The 18,360-nt window shown below is 44.0% G+C and overlaps 1 protein-coding gene across 1 annotated transcript in view; it reads left to right on the top strand.

Annotated features, from left to right (window-relative positions):
* Nucleotides 1-18,360, top strand: part of LOC101660633 (nesprin-2) — a 74,560-nt gene that overhangs the window by 4,293 nt on the left and 51,907 nt on the right. Inside the window, exons 3-11 of the mRNA XM_045287804.1 lie at nucleotides 218-422; nucleotides 1,581-1,763; nucleotides 2,447-2,575; nucleotides 3,821-3,975; nucleotides 4,084-4,228; nucleotides 5,838-5,932; nucleotides 7,401-7,635; nucleotides 9,914-10,108; nucleotides 12,299-12,424. Coding sequence (XP_045143739.1) covers nucleotides 218-422; nucleotides 1,581-1,763; nucleotides 2,447-2,575; nucleotides 3,821-3,975; nucleotides 4,084-4,228; nucleotides 5,838-5,932; nucleotides 7,401-7,635; nucleotides 9,914-10,108; nucleotides 12,299-12,424 — 1,468 coding nt within the window. The remainder of the gene's footprint in view (nucleotides 1-217; nucleotides 423-1,580; nucleotides 1,764-2,446; nucleotides 2,576-3,820; nucleotides 3,976-4,083; nucleotides 4,229-5,837; nucleotides 5,933-7,400; nucleotides 7,636-9,913; nucleotides 10,109-12,298; nucleotides 12,425-18,360) is intronic.

The following is an 18,360-nucleotide window of genomic DNA, read 5'->3' as shown; positions in this document are numbered from 1 at the left end:
CCCCCCCAACCATAAAATTATTTTTGTTGCTATTTCATAACTGTCATTTTGCTACTGTTATCAATTGGGCAATCCCTGTGAAAGGGTCATTTGACACCCCCCCCAAAGGGGTCGTGACCCACTGGTTGAGAACCACTGCTGTAGACCATGTATATTGTACTCTAGCTACAAGGGAGAGGATGGAAGGAGGACCGTATTGTTCCTGTTGTACTACCAGGTGGACCCAGGTAAACCAAGCCATCGCAGACGAGTTGCAAGGGGCCCAGAGTCTGCTGCAGCTCTGGAAGGCATATAATAGTGCTCATGCTGAAGCCACTGCGAGGCTGGAGCAAGAGGAAGCAAAGTTTCACCAGCTCCCACGCATCAACTTGCCTGGAAACAACCTGCCCGAAGTCCTGCTCTCAGCCCTGCAAGACATAAAGGTGGGTGCAAAGCCGGGCAAGAAACCCGAGACCAACTCAGTCCAACGGGCAGGGCCAGTGTGGAACGGACATGACCCCAAGACTAGACAGACCACAAGGACCGAGAAGTCCGGTGCCCTGGGCAGACCATTGAGAGCCAAGGCAAGACCAGGAATGTGTGTGGTCAGAAGGAGCAGAGGGCAGCTCAGAGGAACGCTCTGACAGCATGCAGCTGGGTCCAGGGGACCTGACGCCAACTCACTGTAGTCTATCCATCCATCTAGCAGGTAGCCTCTAAGTCGGTTTCTCTGTGCATAGTCAGTCTCCCAACTATACATACTGAATGTGAAATTCTGGCATTAGAAACAGTCGTGAACCTGGTACTCATGTTAGTGTGGGTTTTCTGTGGGCATCGTGATTTTTTTTTAGATCATATTTAAGAGCAATATAATTTCCTTTGTATGTTTTATTATTGAGAATGATTGCCCAGTGAGTGAATATTTTCACGTCTGTAACTTGGTAGCAAAAACAGGAAACAAAAACAACCTCACTGCCCTTGAGCCAGTGCCCATTGAGTGACCTTCATAGGACAGGGTGGAACCGCCCCTGTGGGTTTCCCAGACGAGTCGAAAGCCTCTTAGCTGGTGGTTCCAGCCTGCCAACCTTAATCTTCTATCTTCTGATACTGTAGGTCAAATGGGAAAGTATGAGCTAATTCAATTAGAAAGATAAGAATCAAATAGATACTCTGGTTAATGTTGATCTGATTTGATGTATAAAATTAAACACACACACACACACGAAACCTCACCAGAAATCTAACACACACTGGATTGCCAGATAGCTGTACACTCAGCTTAATTAATAAGATCCTAAGTCTCCCAAATGAGTCCATTTTTATCAGAAAATCTCCGTTTTGCAGATTCTTGAAATGACATTAAGACAGGTTCCCAAAGCACGCGTTAGGTACTTGGGAATTTAAAACACCTGGCTCTAGCCATGCTGTGAAAAGCCACACGGGTACATTTTCCCTCTGAACTGGCAGCTGTCAGGATATGCACATCCTATCCAGGCAGCTTCGCTTTTTCAGCTCTCTCCAATAAACAGCCAACGCAGGCAGTGGGGCGGCAGGGGCGTGGGGGAGGGGGACGTGTTTTGGGATGACACCTTCCCCTCCAGGAGCTGCAGCGGGATGTGCAGAACATGGCAGAAGCCCTTCTCCAGCACGCGCCTCTCCTGGAGCGCCTCCGGCAACTCTCCGCTGAGCCCTGCCCTCCCGCGCTCCTGTCTGGCCGGACGCACGCCCTCCAGAGGGCTGCTTATTTGGAAAAGATGCTGCTTGTGAAAGCAAATGAGTTTGAGGTGTGTCATCTTCTTTTTCTGTACAAATGGTAGTTCAGGAGGTGCACGCAGTGCTCTCCGGCGGCTGGATTCTGTTAAGTCATTAACTTGTGCTCTGCGGGCCGCTCCTGCGGGAAATGAGACAGCCGAGCTGCCTGGAACATCTCTGTCCTTGGGCAGGCTTCTCCATCTTCAATAACCCTTTCTTCTGCTGCCTGAAAAGGGGCTCATTACCGTCTGTACTCGGCTCAGCTCTCCAAGTGAACTAATGAGTCACGGCTAGAAGTCACTGCTGCCAATGTAGCCATGCACTATGTTCTTAATTCACTTGGTGACAAGCCTCTAGTAGTTGAGTGATCGGAAAGCTCCCCGGAAGGCTGTGACCCTCCGATACCAAAGCTCAAAACCAATGGGGGTGGGGGGTGGGGAGGTGGGTGCGGGCTACAAACTGACTAAGGGGACAGTGATCGCTCCTGCATGCCCTTCCATCCAGTGACCCTTCCATCCATCTTCCTGAGGACCTGAGCTTCTAAGTAGTCACCTGCCAGGTGTAGCTTCTAAGTAGTCACCTGCCAGGTGTTAATGACATGCTAAGGGCTGTAAGCAACGCGAACTTTTCCATAAGCTCCCAAGACTAGACCAGGCTTAATTCTATTAACGAGGTACATGGAAATTGCTTCTCATGACAATTTCTATTGTTCTAGTTTCTTCTCTCGCAGTTTAAGGATTTCGAGAACCGCTTAGAATCTCTACAGGGCCTTATTATGCAAGAAGAAGAAAACTTGGATAAACTCTACCAGAAAGCAAAGGAAGGAAACCCTGACGCAATCCTGGTACTGTCACTATTTGTCTTGCCCAAAATCTTAGAATCCCCATTGGATTAAAATGTGTATATAAGCTAATTACTATTATATTATAGAATTAATTTGAATCATAACTAACATTTGAGCACACTAATTTGCATGCATTCATTCTGTCTTTATTTTTCCTCTGTCAAGAAAAAGTATGACAACACAGGGAACTATGTTAGCAACATACCACACTAATGTTTAGTGATTTTTTTTTCATCTTGATATCTCTACTGATTGACTTCAGTGGCTGTTGTTGGGATGGCTTACATCTTTCTGGTTAGTTGGAGATCAGAAGACAATGCTTTTATTACAATTTATTATGATTTTTTGCTTCTTCATTACCGTAATAAACTTAGTAGAAGTTGAATAAATAAAGAATTCTGGCAGGTGCAGCCCCTAATAAACAATGTTGATAATGTGGCTCTGGATTCAGTAAACTGTGTCCCACTGCCCAAATCCAAGCTGATTCCTGTTTTTTGTAAATAAAGGTTATAAAGTTTTTTTGGAATACAGCCACATCTACTCATTTAGTTGTTGGTTAAAGAAATGTTTATGCTATTAGGGCCAAGTTGGATAGTTACCACCAAGACCACATGGCCTCCAATGCCTAAAATATTTCTCATCTGTCCCTTGATGACCGTGACCTACTGATTACAGCAATTTTATAGTGACCACGTGAACATGATGACGTTTTCTTAATATTGTGTTGACCAACATGCTGTTCCTAGACTGCCTTTTTGAAAATAAATTTTTCATGAATTAACTTTCCCCCGATTTCATGTTCTGTCCAACTCTGTGTATCTAAGCAAAATGCTTACCTCAAGTTCTTGAAGGATTAAATTTCCATCTCATCAGTGAGTGACCCACATGTTAAAAAGGTCAGGTCCCTGGCATGCTCAATGGAATTTAAAGGACCAGAATTGGCCACTGAAAACCAACAAACTCAAACTCATTCCTTAAGGACGTCCAAGGCAGCCTCTGCGGTCACGTTCCCGGGCGGTTCAAGCTATCTGTGTGGCCTGGGCTCTAGGAAAGGCATAAGACTGAGAGACCTGGGCTCTGGGTTCACTTCTGCTGTGAACTAGCTCCTCAGCTAGGGGTAAAGGCATGCGTCTCTTTTCGTTGACATGCAGGACAGCCTACAGACCTCTGACATTTTCATCATGTCTGCATCACTTCTCAGCATCCCCAAAAGCTGGGCTTTAATTTTTTTTCTTTAAATAATAGGTTCATGTGCTGTCCCTGACTGCGCAGTCTCCTGATATTGAACGTTTGAATGAAGTCAGCCTCAAGCTGCCTCTTAGTGACATGGCTGTAAAGACATTGCAGAATGTGAACCGGCAGTGGATCCGGGCCACAGCCACGGCACTGGAGCGCTGCAGGTCAGAGCACCCGCCTTTACTGCTCTCCTTCCAGGGAGGTGAAATGAAAGGCTCGAGCTTGACATTATCGCTGTGGTGGGGCTCACTCTTCTCTTTAAACCTCTGTAGTGACCTTCAGGGAGTTGAATTGAACGAAAAGTTTCTTCACTGCTGTGGAAAGTGGGCCCTGCTTCTGCAGAAGATAGAAGAGATGCTGAAGGTGAATCTTGCCAGCGATCTTCCAGGTCTCCTAGAACAACAGAAATCCTATGAGGTAAGCCCATGTGGTGCCCCATCCTCGTCCCCCTCACTGTGGGACAAGGGGCCGAGAAAGATCGAGGCACAGTACTTCTGAGTTCCTGTCACTCCCTGAATTTTGACAAAACATCCCAGCCCAGCCCAGATCAAGTCCATAAGTCCGATATTAGCCCATACGTCCGGTACCAATCTATAAAGTCCTCTTCAGACTCACGAAACACATGCAATGACGCCGAATGCAGGAAGACCACAGACCAGTGGGTGGAAAGTCTTGTGGCTCCAGTGGTGGTAGAGGCATCTCAGCCCTGACAGGGGTCTCCACGTGGCTCTTTCAGCTCCAGGGCTCTAGAATAGCTCCTTGTGTCCTGTCAGCAAGCATATCACACAAGGAGTGAATGTGTGTGTCCTGCCTCTGGGCGAGCTATTTATCTCCTTAACGCCTCCAGATGAGGTCTAAACTCCACCCCTTCCCTCTTCAGTTGACAATAGATTATGTAACTACCATATTTCCTTATATAGAATGTATGTCTTGTGGCAAATCCAGTTGTCAATTGATCATTCGTGTATTTCACCCACGTTTCATAATCTCCAATACTGGTCTACTGATCTGTTTTATTTTTTAAAACCATAGCCGGGTGTTTTCCCCATTTCCATCTTCTATTCTGTAAACCAACAGAACAAAAATGTTTACTGTATCGGTATAAGGAGGAAATACTACCCATTACAATGCTACTCCTGGTTTCTGTAACCGATTCTGTAGCCGTAGCTGATATTTGATCTCTTTTCATCGTAGCAGCACTGCTACACTCTCTGTAGCCAATGGAAGCTTCTAAATGTTGCTTCCCAGAGTGCAAACGTTAGACAAAGGGCTTCAAAAAGTATATGGAAAAGTGGAATTGAAAAAGGATGGCATTTTCTCACAAGCTCTCTGAAGCCCCCTTGGATAGACACCGTTTTACCAAGAGCATGTTACAATGGTTCAGCTCACTTTTGCATTCTCACGGATGAAATCTCTAAAGTAGTGGAGCACTTAATATAATAATAATTGCAACATTAATAATGTCACAGTTTCCCCTCTCCCAATACTTGTGAGTGGGGGTATGTTTGGAAATCATCTTGGTAGTCATTGGCAAAGCCTGCATTTCAAAAGTGTGCATGGTTAACTCCCTGTAGCGTTCAGTGGAACTGATTGATGTCTGCATTAAGATCACCCAATGAAAAGAAATCCAGCCTGCCCCCAAACTAGATGGTCTCAAGAAAATTACTGAACCTCTTTGCACCTTTGTTTCCTCCTACGTCAAATGGCTATAATAGGAATACTTAAGGTTAGGAAGTAAATGAGACACTGTATATTTAATTTAACACAGTGGCTGGCAAATAGTAAGTTTTTTGATACTTACTAGCATAATTGATACTTACTAGCATAATTAGCTACTATTACTTTCAAGACTATATTCGTATATAACAATTGATGAGCATTTGGGGCAGTTAGGCTCAAAGGCTATGAAAGCGAATCATTTCCCATAACCTCTATGAGGTTGGATGTTAATAGGAAACATGGATTACACACTCGTAAGATGAATGCTATTTGCTGATACTCTCTATATATTTTGGCATATCCACAGATGTTAGAAGCTGAAGTTTCTGTAAACCAGACAATTGCTGATTCTCTTGTCACCCAGACCTTACAACTCCTGGACACAGCAGAAGTGGAGGAGAGGTAAGCTGTCCAGTGTGGGCTGGTTGTTGGGGTACAGAATGTGCTGCGGTTGGCGCAGGCCTTGTATAGTGAGACTTGACCATATTCATTTCTAAACCCCAGTGGGACCAGTCTTCTGACTATATGTCAGGACCCGGTCTTGCTACGTGTCCATTAAAATGCCAGGGGGACCTTTCCCAGAGATGGGGAGGCGGATGGGCTTAGCAGACCAGAAGCATTTGTCTGTCCACTTGTCAAGTCCAGTTGTCTTATGTTTTAGCCCCCAATTATTTTTTTATAATACGTTTTTTGCCTCACCTTCTTGGTGTTTTGTTTATATATGTATATATGAATATATATATATATAAACTCCAGCTGTTCTCAGGAGGCAGCTGTGTCCCAGATAAAGAAAGGGTTTCTCTGCATGCCAAATTCATACGGTTTCTGGGCATTGCCAGGCTGGGCTGAGCAGAGCCCATTGGCCCCGCGGAGCAGCAATAACAAATGGGTGTGTTTGGCAGAAGGAGTCCAGAAACGGCCTCGCTGCTTCCTATTTCTCCAAAGGCCCTGCTAGGCATTGTTTGTCCTCCCATCCTCACCATACCTCTGGTGCTGGTTGCCACATCCTTGTGGATAATGCCCATGCCTTCCGAATTCAGAAGTGAAAAATCCCAGCCTCTGTCAGAATGACAAACTAGCTTTGACTTAACCAGTTAGGCAAGACAGGGCATTTCCCGGCAAGTCATAAACGGACTGGTGCTGCCGCTGTGGTTCCGGCTCATTATGTGACGGGTGTGGGGAAGGAGCTCTGGTGGCACAACAGTTAAGCGCTCAGCTGCGAACGGACAGGTTGGCAGTTTGAAATATCATCCTCCCCCACTGCCCACCCCGCGCTGGGTGGCTCCCTGGGAGAAGGCCTGGCCATCCGGTTCTGTAAAGATGAGAGCCCAGAAAGCCTTTGGGGCACTTCTGCTCTGTCACATGGGGTCACTCGACTCAGCAGCGCCTAACAACAACGCTTATCAGGGCAATAACGAGTTGAAGGATGGCACAAAGTACATGTTTTTATTGCTCACATGATGTCAAGCACGACTCTCAAGTAGTCAGTAGCATTTTATCGTACTGGCCTCTCCGTCCCTTTCCCCTTGATCCGATTCTAGTTTTCCAAGCAGCACGTGGTGTGTTAAAGCAGTTTCGTTTTGTTTAAGAATTGATAGCTAGGCATGCTGGCACAACCCAGGTGGCTTGCAAACATCTCCTGCTAAATCCTTCTTCACTGACTTGCATACTGTCCCCCCTGCCCAGAGCCCCCATCACAGGAAAATTAATAGATGCTTGTACTTTCAAAGAAACGTTTCCCATGTAAATTGTGGCTGTAAACAGCACATCTGAGCCGCTCTGACCTGTTGGCGGCTCTTCTTCTTTTTTTTTAACTTCTGTACTTTGAAGTTAGAATTCAACTTGCTAATAATGTTCTGTTTTTATCAAGATCGGACTTTGTGTTGAAATTCGCGACGCTGAAGGACCAGTGGCACAGCGCTGCCCAGAGGGTTCAGCAGAGGAAGGGTGACATCAATGGGCAGGTGCGGCAGTGGCATAACTTCAACGCATCCGTGGAGGACTTGCTTCGCTTCCTCACGGACACCAGCCACCTGCTGTCTGCAGCGACGAGCCTAGACTGCTGCAGTCTCTCCCAGACTAGAAGGCTGATCCAGGAGCTCAAGGTAGGAGATGCTGAGAGCAGTGTGAACATGGCAGGTGACTGCATGGTGTTTGTGCCTAAGATGTTCTCCCACCCCAGGTTGTATAGTTTCTGCAAGCCACAGCCCAATCCTCAGCTGCTTGGGGTCAGACACTCAAAGGTTTTCCTTTATCGGAAATTGTGGGGCTCTCTCAGCTCACAGGATGACTAACACTGGAATGAGTAATGGAATGAGTGGTAGGTAAAGTGGGCAGGTGTGATCTTGGGGGTGACTGATCCTCACCACCCTATCCCTTAAAGAACTAATATATAAATGGACCACCAGTGTAGCCATTTAACGTAGAAGTCCTGCTTACTCTTGAAGAACCAATTTATTCAGACAACCCAGTTTTCCATCACAAAGTTGCACAGTGATCATCATAGGAATAGAATCAGTTGACTATTCCCGGAGTATATATTATAGAGTTGTATACTGTTCTAACTTAGAAGTCCAGCTAAACCAACCACCACCCTTCTGAAATCCTCTTTACATGGAGGCTTCCTGATAGCAAGACTTCTTCCATGGCAACTCATGGTATCATTGGCAGTGTCCCAAGAAAGATATTCATGCAACCCATCTACTGCCTGTGAATGTAACCTCAGAATTAATAGGCATCAAACCCTGTTAATCTACAGAGCTGGACGCACTCACTCCGGGAAGAGAAAGGGCCTGGGGATATCGCTGAAGCCATTTGTGGAGAAACACAGTGTTCCCTGGCCCATTTTGTTGTTAGGGACCTTCGAGTGCTCCCGACGCAGAGTGACCCTGTGTACAGCAGAAAGAAATGCCGCCTGGTCCCGCACCTGCCTTACAGTCGTTTTTATGTTTGAGGCCCATTGTTGCAGCCACTGTGTCAACCCATCTCCCATCCCAGGAGGGCGAATTCAATAGTCTTGGAGAATATTATGGTGCCAGGCAGGATAACAATCACAGTGAAGATAGAAAGGTCGAGTTGGTAAGGGCTGCGACCAGATTGGATGTGGTGAGTAAACGGCAAAGCTAAATCAAGGATAGCTCTCCCTTTCAGGCCTGAGCATCTGGGTGTGCGCGGTGCGCTCTGCAAACAAAAAAGTCCGAGTGGCTTTTAGAGCATTGAGTGAGGCAGCCTTGGTGACACAGTGGTTAAAGTGCTTGGCTACTAACCCAAAGGCAGGTGGGTCGAACCCAGCAGCCGAGCCACAGGAGAAAGCAGTTCTTACAAAAGATTCACTGCCTTGGAAATGCTGTGAGGCCTTTTACTCTGTCCTGTGGGGTCCCTGTGAGTTGGACTTGACTTGAGGGCAGTGGGTTTGCTCTGGGCATCTGGTAGACCACCCATGTGAGTGGATATGCTGACCAGTACCACATGTTGGGAGGACCAGGGTAGAGCTGTCGTCTGTTCCATGGGGCATCCTCTCTGCCCTCTCTTTGCTGGGAGCTCCTCCTGAAAATGCTGCTTTCCTCTTTGGATTTGGGTTACCTCAGGACTTCTCAGGAACATGCTTGCCTTTCAATTCTCTGGGGATTTTTTTTTAAAGAACCTTCAACTGGAAAAAGCCTGTATTACGTCTCCTCTGAGAATGTGAAGACAAAGGACACCGCTTTGCTTAGAAGACAAAATCTATATGACTCTTTTATTCTTCTTGCCTGAAACCAAATGCTTGAGAAGTATGACTCAACTGGAATATTTTTACTTTGTTTTTGTGTTGTGAGCAACTAAGTTAAATCCTTTCTAAACAAAGCCAACATAGCCAGATGGAATATTTTAAAGCTAACTCTTTATTGCGTGTATCAAAGTGAGTGTTTATGTGCCCAGAGCAATCTTAGATGTTCGTAATTGTGCATTTCACTTTTTAAAATTTGTTCCGTCTTTTTTACAATTGTTTATCATCATGTGTACATTCTATCTTTATGGGTTAACAGTAAGCTGAGTCTTGTTCCATGATGGTAAAAAGAGTATTTGCTCTTAATTCCAGGTCTGTTAACACTGTTGGACCCATCTGTTAGAGGTCTTTCTTCTTTGAAGCATGTTTTTCATTTGGGTCTACTTCTAGTCATTACACAGAGACCTCATCCCCTAACAGTCTTGGAAATTATTTTAAGAACTGTCATTTGGTAGTACAGCACTTAATGCGAAGAGAGACAGTGTGTGTGTGCGCGCGCGCGCACGCACATGCTAACAAGATTTGTCTACCTTACATTGAATTCAACGTTTTTTAAAAAGCTCTGAGGGAAATCTACATGTCAGATATTTGAGCACATTGCTTTTTTTTTGCTTTAGAGTAAAGAAATTGGTTTTCAGAGAAGGCAAACCACGTATGAACTAACCTTGGAAGCTGGGGAGAAATTACTGAGCATGACCAACCTGGATGCTAAAGAGTCAGTTAAGGAGAAAATCCAACAACTCCAGGGCAACTGGAAGGACACAGAGCTTCAAGTGGGAGAAATGATTAAGCACTTCCAGGCCTTTGTAGAGGTAAGCTCACCACTGACTTTTCCATTCCCGATACTCAAATGCAGTCCATAACTCTATTCACTCACTCTAAAATATGAAGCTGTTTTAGGAAATCACAGTATTTTGCATTTTCCAAGGAATCTCAAGTTCTATCAATCCATGGGAGTCATGTCAATTACCTAATGTAAAATAATGGCACAGCATTGAAAGAGCTTAGTACTTAAGCACTTAAGGTTCTATTTAGCTATTTCTTTTTATGAGGCAGGAAAGTTAGAAAGGGCAGGAAACTGGGGTGTTAACTATGTGATAATAAATACAGTGATAGGCCCTCTCTGCTGTCATCAGGGAATGCCTTTTACCACTTAACTGGGTCTTCCTAGATAATTTACAATGATACCTTTAAAAAGTGTTTTCTTTGGGGATCATTATTAAGAACACTCCGAGGACTCTGGCCTGCTTGAACCTAACTCTCCACAACCCTAAACGACTCTGCTCTCTGAGGTTTCCTGTCGTGGATATGGTCCTCCCTCTCTCTTCTTCATGGTAAGCTGTCCAGTGTCCTCGTTCGCTTTTCCGAGAATGGCTACTCCTGGTTCCGGGCTCTTCGCTCTCCCCGTTCTGTACCAAACCAGATAACCAAGCTGGCCAGAGAGGTCTTCCTGACAGCAGAGTGACTCTGTGCTGAGTTACAGTTTGAGCACGCCGCCTACAAGTGACGTATCTTGAGTCTGGGTTATTATGTGGGCTCTATGAAATTCAACTACTCAGCACCGGCTATGTAGAAAGCAGGGTGGTAAAAGCAATGTACGATTTGGGAGGAGAACTTAGGATACTCCGTTTTGCTTTCTTCTTGATTGAGCTCCAGATAGTAGCATTTGCCAGGCAAGTGCGTTCTCCTTACGTAAGACGTTAGCAGAGAATTGGGCCCAAGTGCATCTAAGTATGAAAGGTATTGAGGCGTAGCATAGCGTTTCATTGTATGTCTGTCCTTCTCATAACTCCGAGGGAAGAAACGTGCCCTAGTGATTCGATGATACGTGCAGGTTTGAAAGTGCAGTCAACTGTAGGTGTGAGGGGAGAAATGGCATGGAGGAAAGATACCAAAAGTGGAGATGACAGTTCTGGGTCTACTGTCAGCTACCCTCTTTCGTAACCTCCTGTTCTTGGGTTGGTCAGAACCACTCTGAGCCTCAGTTTTCTCATTTTCAATGTGATAATAGCACTTGCCCTGTCTCCTGGCGTTGTTTTCATTACAATGGCCTACTGGAGTTGAAAATGCATTGTAAGTGGCAAAGTAGAAGGTGGCGGTCTGAGCACTGATGGAAAATGAGGAAGCGAAGCTTACACACGAAAGGGTCACCAAAGCAAGCAAGCAAGCTCTGGAAAGGGAAAGAGAACAGAGGGATGATGAGAAAACTGATTGGGAACGTTGGCTTTACTTTGCTTTGAGACCTTATTGCCCAAGATGGTCAACGCTAAAAATTAGTCCTTACAGTCATGTTTTCACCGTGAGCTCTTTCAAATTTAGAATAGAGCTAAAAGTAGACGATTAGGATACACAATGGGAGGGAGACACATTTTTAAGCAAAGACCAACCCAGCGGTTGGCATGAGTCACGTGTATGGCTTCTAAGAGGTGCTTAGCCACCCTGGTCTGTCGTGGATTGCAGTCTGCTCAAGACATGGACTTGGAGTTCTTGGGTGGTGCTGTCAGGTAAGCCTTAGGCTACTAACCATGAGGTCAGTGGTTCAAGGTCATCAGCTACTCCGAGGGGGTAAGAAAAGGCTAGCCTGCTTCCATAAAGATTTACACCCTAAGAAACCCTGTATTAGGGTTGTTGTGAGTCAGAATCAGTTGGCTCGGAGGGGATTTGGTCTTTCAGCTGAGGTGGTATGAACAGATAGCATGTTTGGCTCCGAAACAAAAGTGTGACTGCTCACGTTCACCCAGAGGCCCTTCAGAAGAAAGGCCTGGTGTGATCCCTTTCATAAAGTCAGCCCTTTGGAAACCTTGGGGAGCACAGCTCTGCTCCAGCTCCCGGGGGGTGCCCATGGGTTGCAATATTGACCCCTCAGCGACCGTCTGCCTGTTGTTGTTTTTAAAGCTTTGCCAAAAACGCACTTCATAGAAAAATGACACCGATTAAATGAGTCTGTCTACAGTTCACCCTTAAAGAACCAAGTACTTATTTTAAATGCTATTTTCAAATAGACTTGGGACCGGTGTGAAAAGAAAATCAAGGAGTTGAAAAGCAGGCTGCAAGTTTTAAAGGCGAAAAGCAAAGAGCCCCTTCCAGAACTCCATGAGGCCCTCCACAAGGAGAAGGAGCTGCTTAAGGTACGGCATCGCAAGTGGTTCAAGAGAATCGCTGGGCTGTTCCGAGTGTTTCAAGTGCTTGTTTGCCTTTCTGCTGGAACTTCAGTTCTCGTGTTCCGTTGGAAAACATTGTTCCCGTTTGCTGACGTAACATCCTACTCTCTTAAGCAATTGCAATCAATGCTCTTTTGAGATGGAAGTTGAGAAAAAAATTTGCAGAAAGGTACATCTTAGGATCTTTTTTTTTCTTTTTTGAAGTTGAGAACGATTTTATTGAAGCAGGGAAAGAACTTCCGGGAGGGAAGGGAGAGCAGAGAAAGGGACAGGGGCATCTTGAGCCTCCGGGCGGGTTCCAAGACCCGAGTTAGGTCAGGGAAATCGCACCTGGCAGTGAGGCAGTGGGACATCTGTGCTGATAGGAGGAAGGAGGCCTTCTGGTGCTGCAGTTGCCGGGTCTGAGTCAGGATGTGGTCAGTCTTAGGATCTTACTGGTTTTAGCCTTCAGGTTCCCTTTCCACCTGTTCTTAGAAGACATTGAGGGCCTGTTGGAACTGCCTTTTTTCCCCATCTTTGTCTTTGTGATTTCAGGAATGGATGGAGCAGATTGAAAAATTAGGATGAAAGATGAGTAGTGCCCTACTTCAAACTGTGTTGAAAATTCATGTTCTCTTTTGTATGCTTTTTCTTCATTGTAAACGTTTCTAATATGCAAAGTGACACAGTAAAGAATATGTATGCCCTGACGCTGTCACGCAGGTGAAGAAATAGAACATTACAAATACAGTTTAAGTAATCAGTGCTCCATCTTCAATAGACTTCCTTCACCTGTCCTTCTAGAGCAGCGGTTCTCAACCTGTGGGTTGCAACCCTTTGGGGGTCAAACGATCCTTTCACAGGGGTCACATAAGACCATTGGAAAACACATATTTCCGATGATCTTAGGAACCGAGACACCACTCCTCTCTTCGTCTCCAGGTGGGTCCGCCCACATGCAGATATGCCCACATACAAGTACCTGGCATGAAGACTGTTACCCATGCTACACTGTGCTTCAAGACAACACTTCATTTATTTGTCATTAGAAATAAATATTCCACAATATATGATTACATATTGTTTTGTGATTAATCACTATGCCTTAATTATGTTCAGTTTATAACAGTGAAAATACATCCTGCAGATCAGATATTTATGTTACACTTCTTAACAGTAGCAAAATCACAGTGATGAAGTAGCAACGAAAATAATTTTATGGTTGGGGGTCACCTCAACATGAGGAACTGTATGAAAGGGTAGAGGGATGAGGAAGGCTGAGAACCAGTGTTCCAGAGGTATCAAGCCTCTTGAATGTGGTAGTTATTATTTTTATGGATTTATCGGCAGTGTTCTTACATGTATATTTTGTTACAAATGAAATAGGAAAGTGTTCCTTTCCATGTTTTTAAACTTTATGTAAGCAGTAGCATACTCTGTATTATAGGTTACCAAACTTATTTGACCAAACCCTTCCCTGGTTTTCAATTAAAAAACGTGAGAGCCCCTCGGGAAATGAGAAACATTTGTACGACAGCCTATAATCCAGAATATAGTGTAGGGATCTGCTTTTGCAGCCACCCTGGATCATTCTAGTGCCACCCCCCTCCCCTGTACCCTATGCCCCGGCCCAGGGTATCACCCATTTAGGGAGACACTATGCTATACCAGCCGGAGCCCTGTGGCATAACGATTTTACATTAGGCTGCTAATGGCAGGGTCATCAGTTCTAAATCACTAGTTATCCACAGGACAAAGACTGGGCTTTAAAGTCCCATCAAGAGTTACAGTTTCAAAAACCTTAGGAGCAATTCTACCCTATCCTACAAGGTCACTGTGGGTCGGCATCAATTCGCTAGCAGTGAAAGCTCTATGCCATTTGTGAAAGAGCTTAGAAAAGTTCATGGAAAAAATACGCTATCTTCTCATTTGATCCATGAACTTTGGAAGGATCGCTGAGTCAGACCCGACCTGCTGGCAGTGAGAGTGTAATGCAGCTTTATACCCAATGATAACTGTGAGCCGTCATTGTTGATACCTATACCTCATTCACTCTCACGTTTATATGCCGTAGTTTGTATTATATGAGTATAAAACAATTTATATATCCATTTGCCAGTCACTTTAGAGTGCCAGGTTTGTTTGTTTGTTTGTTTGTTTAACTTTTGCAAATCTTGATAGTTATGGGATGGTACTGCTTTGTAATTTAATTACTAATGAGCTGAACACTTTTTCACATGTTCACCTTCCTGTAAATTCCCCTCTTACTCACTTTTTTGTTTTCCTATCAGGCTGCTTGTTGTTTTTTACTGCGTTGAAGGAGCTTCATGCTTATTCTAAATACTGTTCCTCTTCTAAGTATATACCTTGTAAATGTTCTCCCATTATAGAGCACGCTCTCTCTCTTTTTTTCCCCCCACTCTCTTGTTTTAATCTTGTCTCTGGCTAAACAAAATATTTTTTAAAAAACTTTAATGTAGATCAATTTGTCAACATTCTCCTCTGTGGTTTGTGTTTTTTGTTTCTCTTGGGAAACCTCCATACTAATGTCAAAAAGATAACTTTCCTGTATTTCCTTCTCATTGTTTTCAAGTCGCATATTTCTTGACGAAAGAATTGATTTTTGCATATATCTTGTGATTATGGTCCAAACTTTGGGATGGTTTTATTTGTATGGGTAACTCATTGCCCATTTACTGAGTAGCCCCTTGCCAACCATCAGGGTCTGATGCACACATAAGGTTTCTCGGTTCTCTACTCAGTTCCTTTAGTCTGTTTCTCTGCTTTGCCTCTAATATCAAGCAACCATGTTTCTAAAAAAATAAACTCACTGCCATCAAGTCGATGCCAAATCATAGCAACCCTATAGGACAAGGTAGAACTCCCCCTTTGAGTTCCCGAGACGGTAACTGTTTACAGCAGAAAGCCCCGTCTTCCTTCTAAGAAGCGCTGGTGGTTTCGAACTGCCAACCTTGATGATCACAGCTCAATGCTGACAGTAGATGTATTTAAACAGAGCTTTATTTCAGGTGTGATTCATACCCACACCTTATCTGTCCCCATGACAATGGATGTTCTTGGGCCTTTGGTCTTCCACAAGTTTACAAGCTACTTGTCAAACTGTGAAGAACCTTAGTAAGAATTTTAATGGAATTACATTGAATTTATAGATTAATTTGAAGAGAATTGGCATAAATTTGACATTGAGTACTCTTATTTATATAGCATATTTAAGTCATACTTAATAATTTTAAAATATAATTTGTCTTAGTTATCTAATGCTTCTGTAACAGAAATGCCATAAGTGAATGGCTTTAACAAACAGAAATGGATTCCCTCACACTTAAAGAAGCTATAGAAGTCTGAATTCAGGTACCAGCTCTGGGGGCAGGCGTTCTCTGTCCCAGGGGTCTTTGTCCCCTTTCAACATCTGTGAGATCAGAATTCCTTGGGGATCTCCAGTGATCTTTGACATCATCTTCTCTTAGGCCTAGGAGATTCAGGGCGGGTACCCCAGGTCCAAAGGACCCACTCTGTTCCCGGCTCTTCTTCCTTGGCAATGAGTCTCTCTCTCGGCTCAAGTGTTTAATCTCTTCTGTGTCTCAAAAAAGGATGATTCAAGATACGTCATAATCCTGTAGATTGTTCCATAGCTCCCGAGTTTAACTGCCATTAACCCTGCCTCATTAACACGATAGAGGTTACGATTTACAAGATGTAGGTAATTATTATAATACCGAGAATCATGGCCTAGCTTAGTTAACACATATTTCAGGGAAGTATAATTCAATTCCTAAGAATGTTTTATCATTTTTTTAAATTGTTTTATTAGGGGCTCATACAACTCTTATCACAATCCGTACTTACATCAATTGTGTAAAGCACATTTGTACATTCATTGCCCTCATCATTCCCAAAACATTTGCTCTCTACTTAAGCCCCCGGCATCAGGTCCTCATTTTTCCCCTCCCTCCGTGCTCCCCCCTCCCTCATGAACCCTTGATAATTTATCATTTTCTTTGTGCAAGTCTTGAATAGTTTTTGTTAATTTCATTTCTTAGGTTAATTTTCAAAGTGTATTTAAAGTACCTCTTAAAATTATATTTTCTTAGAAGAAAATATAAAATGTTCTTAAATTTGTAGTAATTATAAACCTATAAAATATAATAACCTCCTATATAAGAAAATATGGGCCCAGAGCAAGAAGAGGGGAACAACTTGAATGGGTTGCTCGTGTCTAGAAGTTGGGTGATTAATGAAAGATGTTGGAGGAGATATGCCTGGTGACAGGAATTGATTCAGAGATGAGCTATGTCCAGTTAGGGTTAGTATGTCTATGTCATATGATACCCAAATTAGGCAAACATGAGCTTGTGTGGGAGCAAGGGTATGAACAAGTAAATACTTAAGTTTGAGAAACCATCAGTTCACTATTACTTGCTTATAAGCATAGTGATATTAATCAGATGTGGAGTAAACTGGAATGGCTTATGCATAATTAATTATACAGGTATGTAGATGTGGAGGGTCACATGATGCATGAAGTACATGGAAAAGTATATGGGTAAATTTTAGATATTGAAGAGGTATGTTAAAAAAATAGTTATGGTAAAATATCAGGAAATAGTTTAGTAAGAATATCAGCTTTGAGTATTGATGGTGTGTTAGAGGGCTTCTTTCCTGACTTCTCAGGTGTCGTTGGGAGATGGTGTTTCTCCATCTGTGGTTTATAAGACCTTGATCATTTATATACCTAGAGGTGCTCTTCATTTAAGTAGATTATTTCAAATATACCGGTGGCTGGTATAAAAATAAGGATAATAGCACCAGATGAGAATGGACTAATAAGAATAACTGCTTGTTCGACAAGTTGACTCCAGGTTCCTGCTGGAGCGAGCAGCTCTGCTGCTACGATTCACAACACCATGTGGCTAAGTGGGAAGAATGTTTGGCTTCATTGATTGGATGTACGGAGTGAAGGGGACAGAGCTGAAAGGAAGCTTGGGCAGATGAGGGCTGAGACTCCCCGCGTTGATTAGGAGTGGGTGGCCGAATGGCATGTGTGGGTAGGAACTGTCTTGGGTGGCGTAGTAAGTGAATTGGCTGGGACATATTGACTGGGCCACCTAGCATGGCAGGGTGACAAGGACGGGTGTTAGTCAGGAAGAAATGAATAGAAGACACCTAAGAGGTCTTCAGTTGTGTAGTAGAGGTGGAGTGGGCCTTCGTCTGCGTCTGAGATGAGTCCGGCTGGGTTCTTAAAGCCTGCTTCATGACGAAAAAGATGTCCTATTGCTAGGGCTGCTACACTACACTGGAAAATAAAGTGGAAAGCAACCATTAGGGGAAAGGTTGCTTTGTCGATGGAGAATCCCCCTCAAATTCATTCTGGTAGATCTGTTCTGAGCTAAGGGATAGCTGAGAGGCAGTTTGTAATTACAGTAGCTCCTCAAAAGGGCATGTGTCCTCACGGAAGTGTGTGTACTATAAAGGCTGTTGATGTAACTGCAAAGAGGTGCGATTTCATTTTTCTGAAAATAAGTATGAACCATAAGAGATGCCTCACCCAACATGAATAAATAAGCAGAAAAACGGGGGGGAATATAAAAGAAATAAGCAGATAAAAAATATTGAGGCCCTATTTGTGTGAAGATAGCAAATGATTCAACCATAATTTGCATCTCAGCAAATATGAGTAGCTTATGCAAGTGCAGTTATTGTGGCTGGTGTATAAGATGTGGCTACGTGAAGGCCTGTCAGGGTCTGTGTGGTTGTTGGGTGTGGTCAGGTTGGTCCCAACACATAGCAACCCAGTGGACAACAGGATTACACACCGGTCAGCGCTATGCCATGCCCACAACCTCCCAATTGTTCCTACATTTGAGCCCATCAACGCAATGACACCTCCGTGTCAGCCCATCTGG

The sequence above is a fragment of the Echinops telfairi genome, unplaced genomic scaffold (genome assembly GCF_000313985.2).
Source record: "Echinops telfairi isolate 266 unplaced genomic scaffold, ASM31398v2 ScPeMD7_18;HRSCAF=68, whole genome shotgun sequence".
In the NCBI taxonomy this organism is placed as follows: Eukaryota; Metazoa; Chordata; class Mammalia; order Afrosoricida; family Tenrecidae; genus Echinops; species Echinops telfairi.
This window is presented reverse-complemented; position numbering and strand designations above follow the sequence as displayed.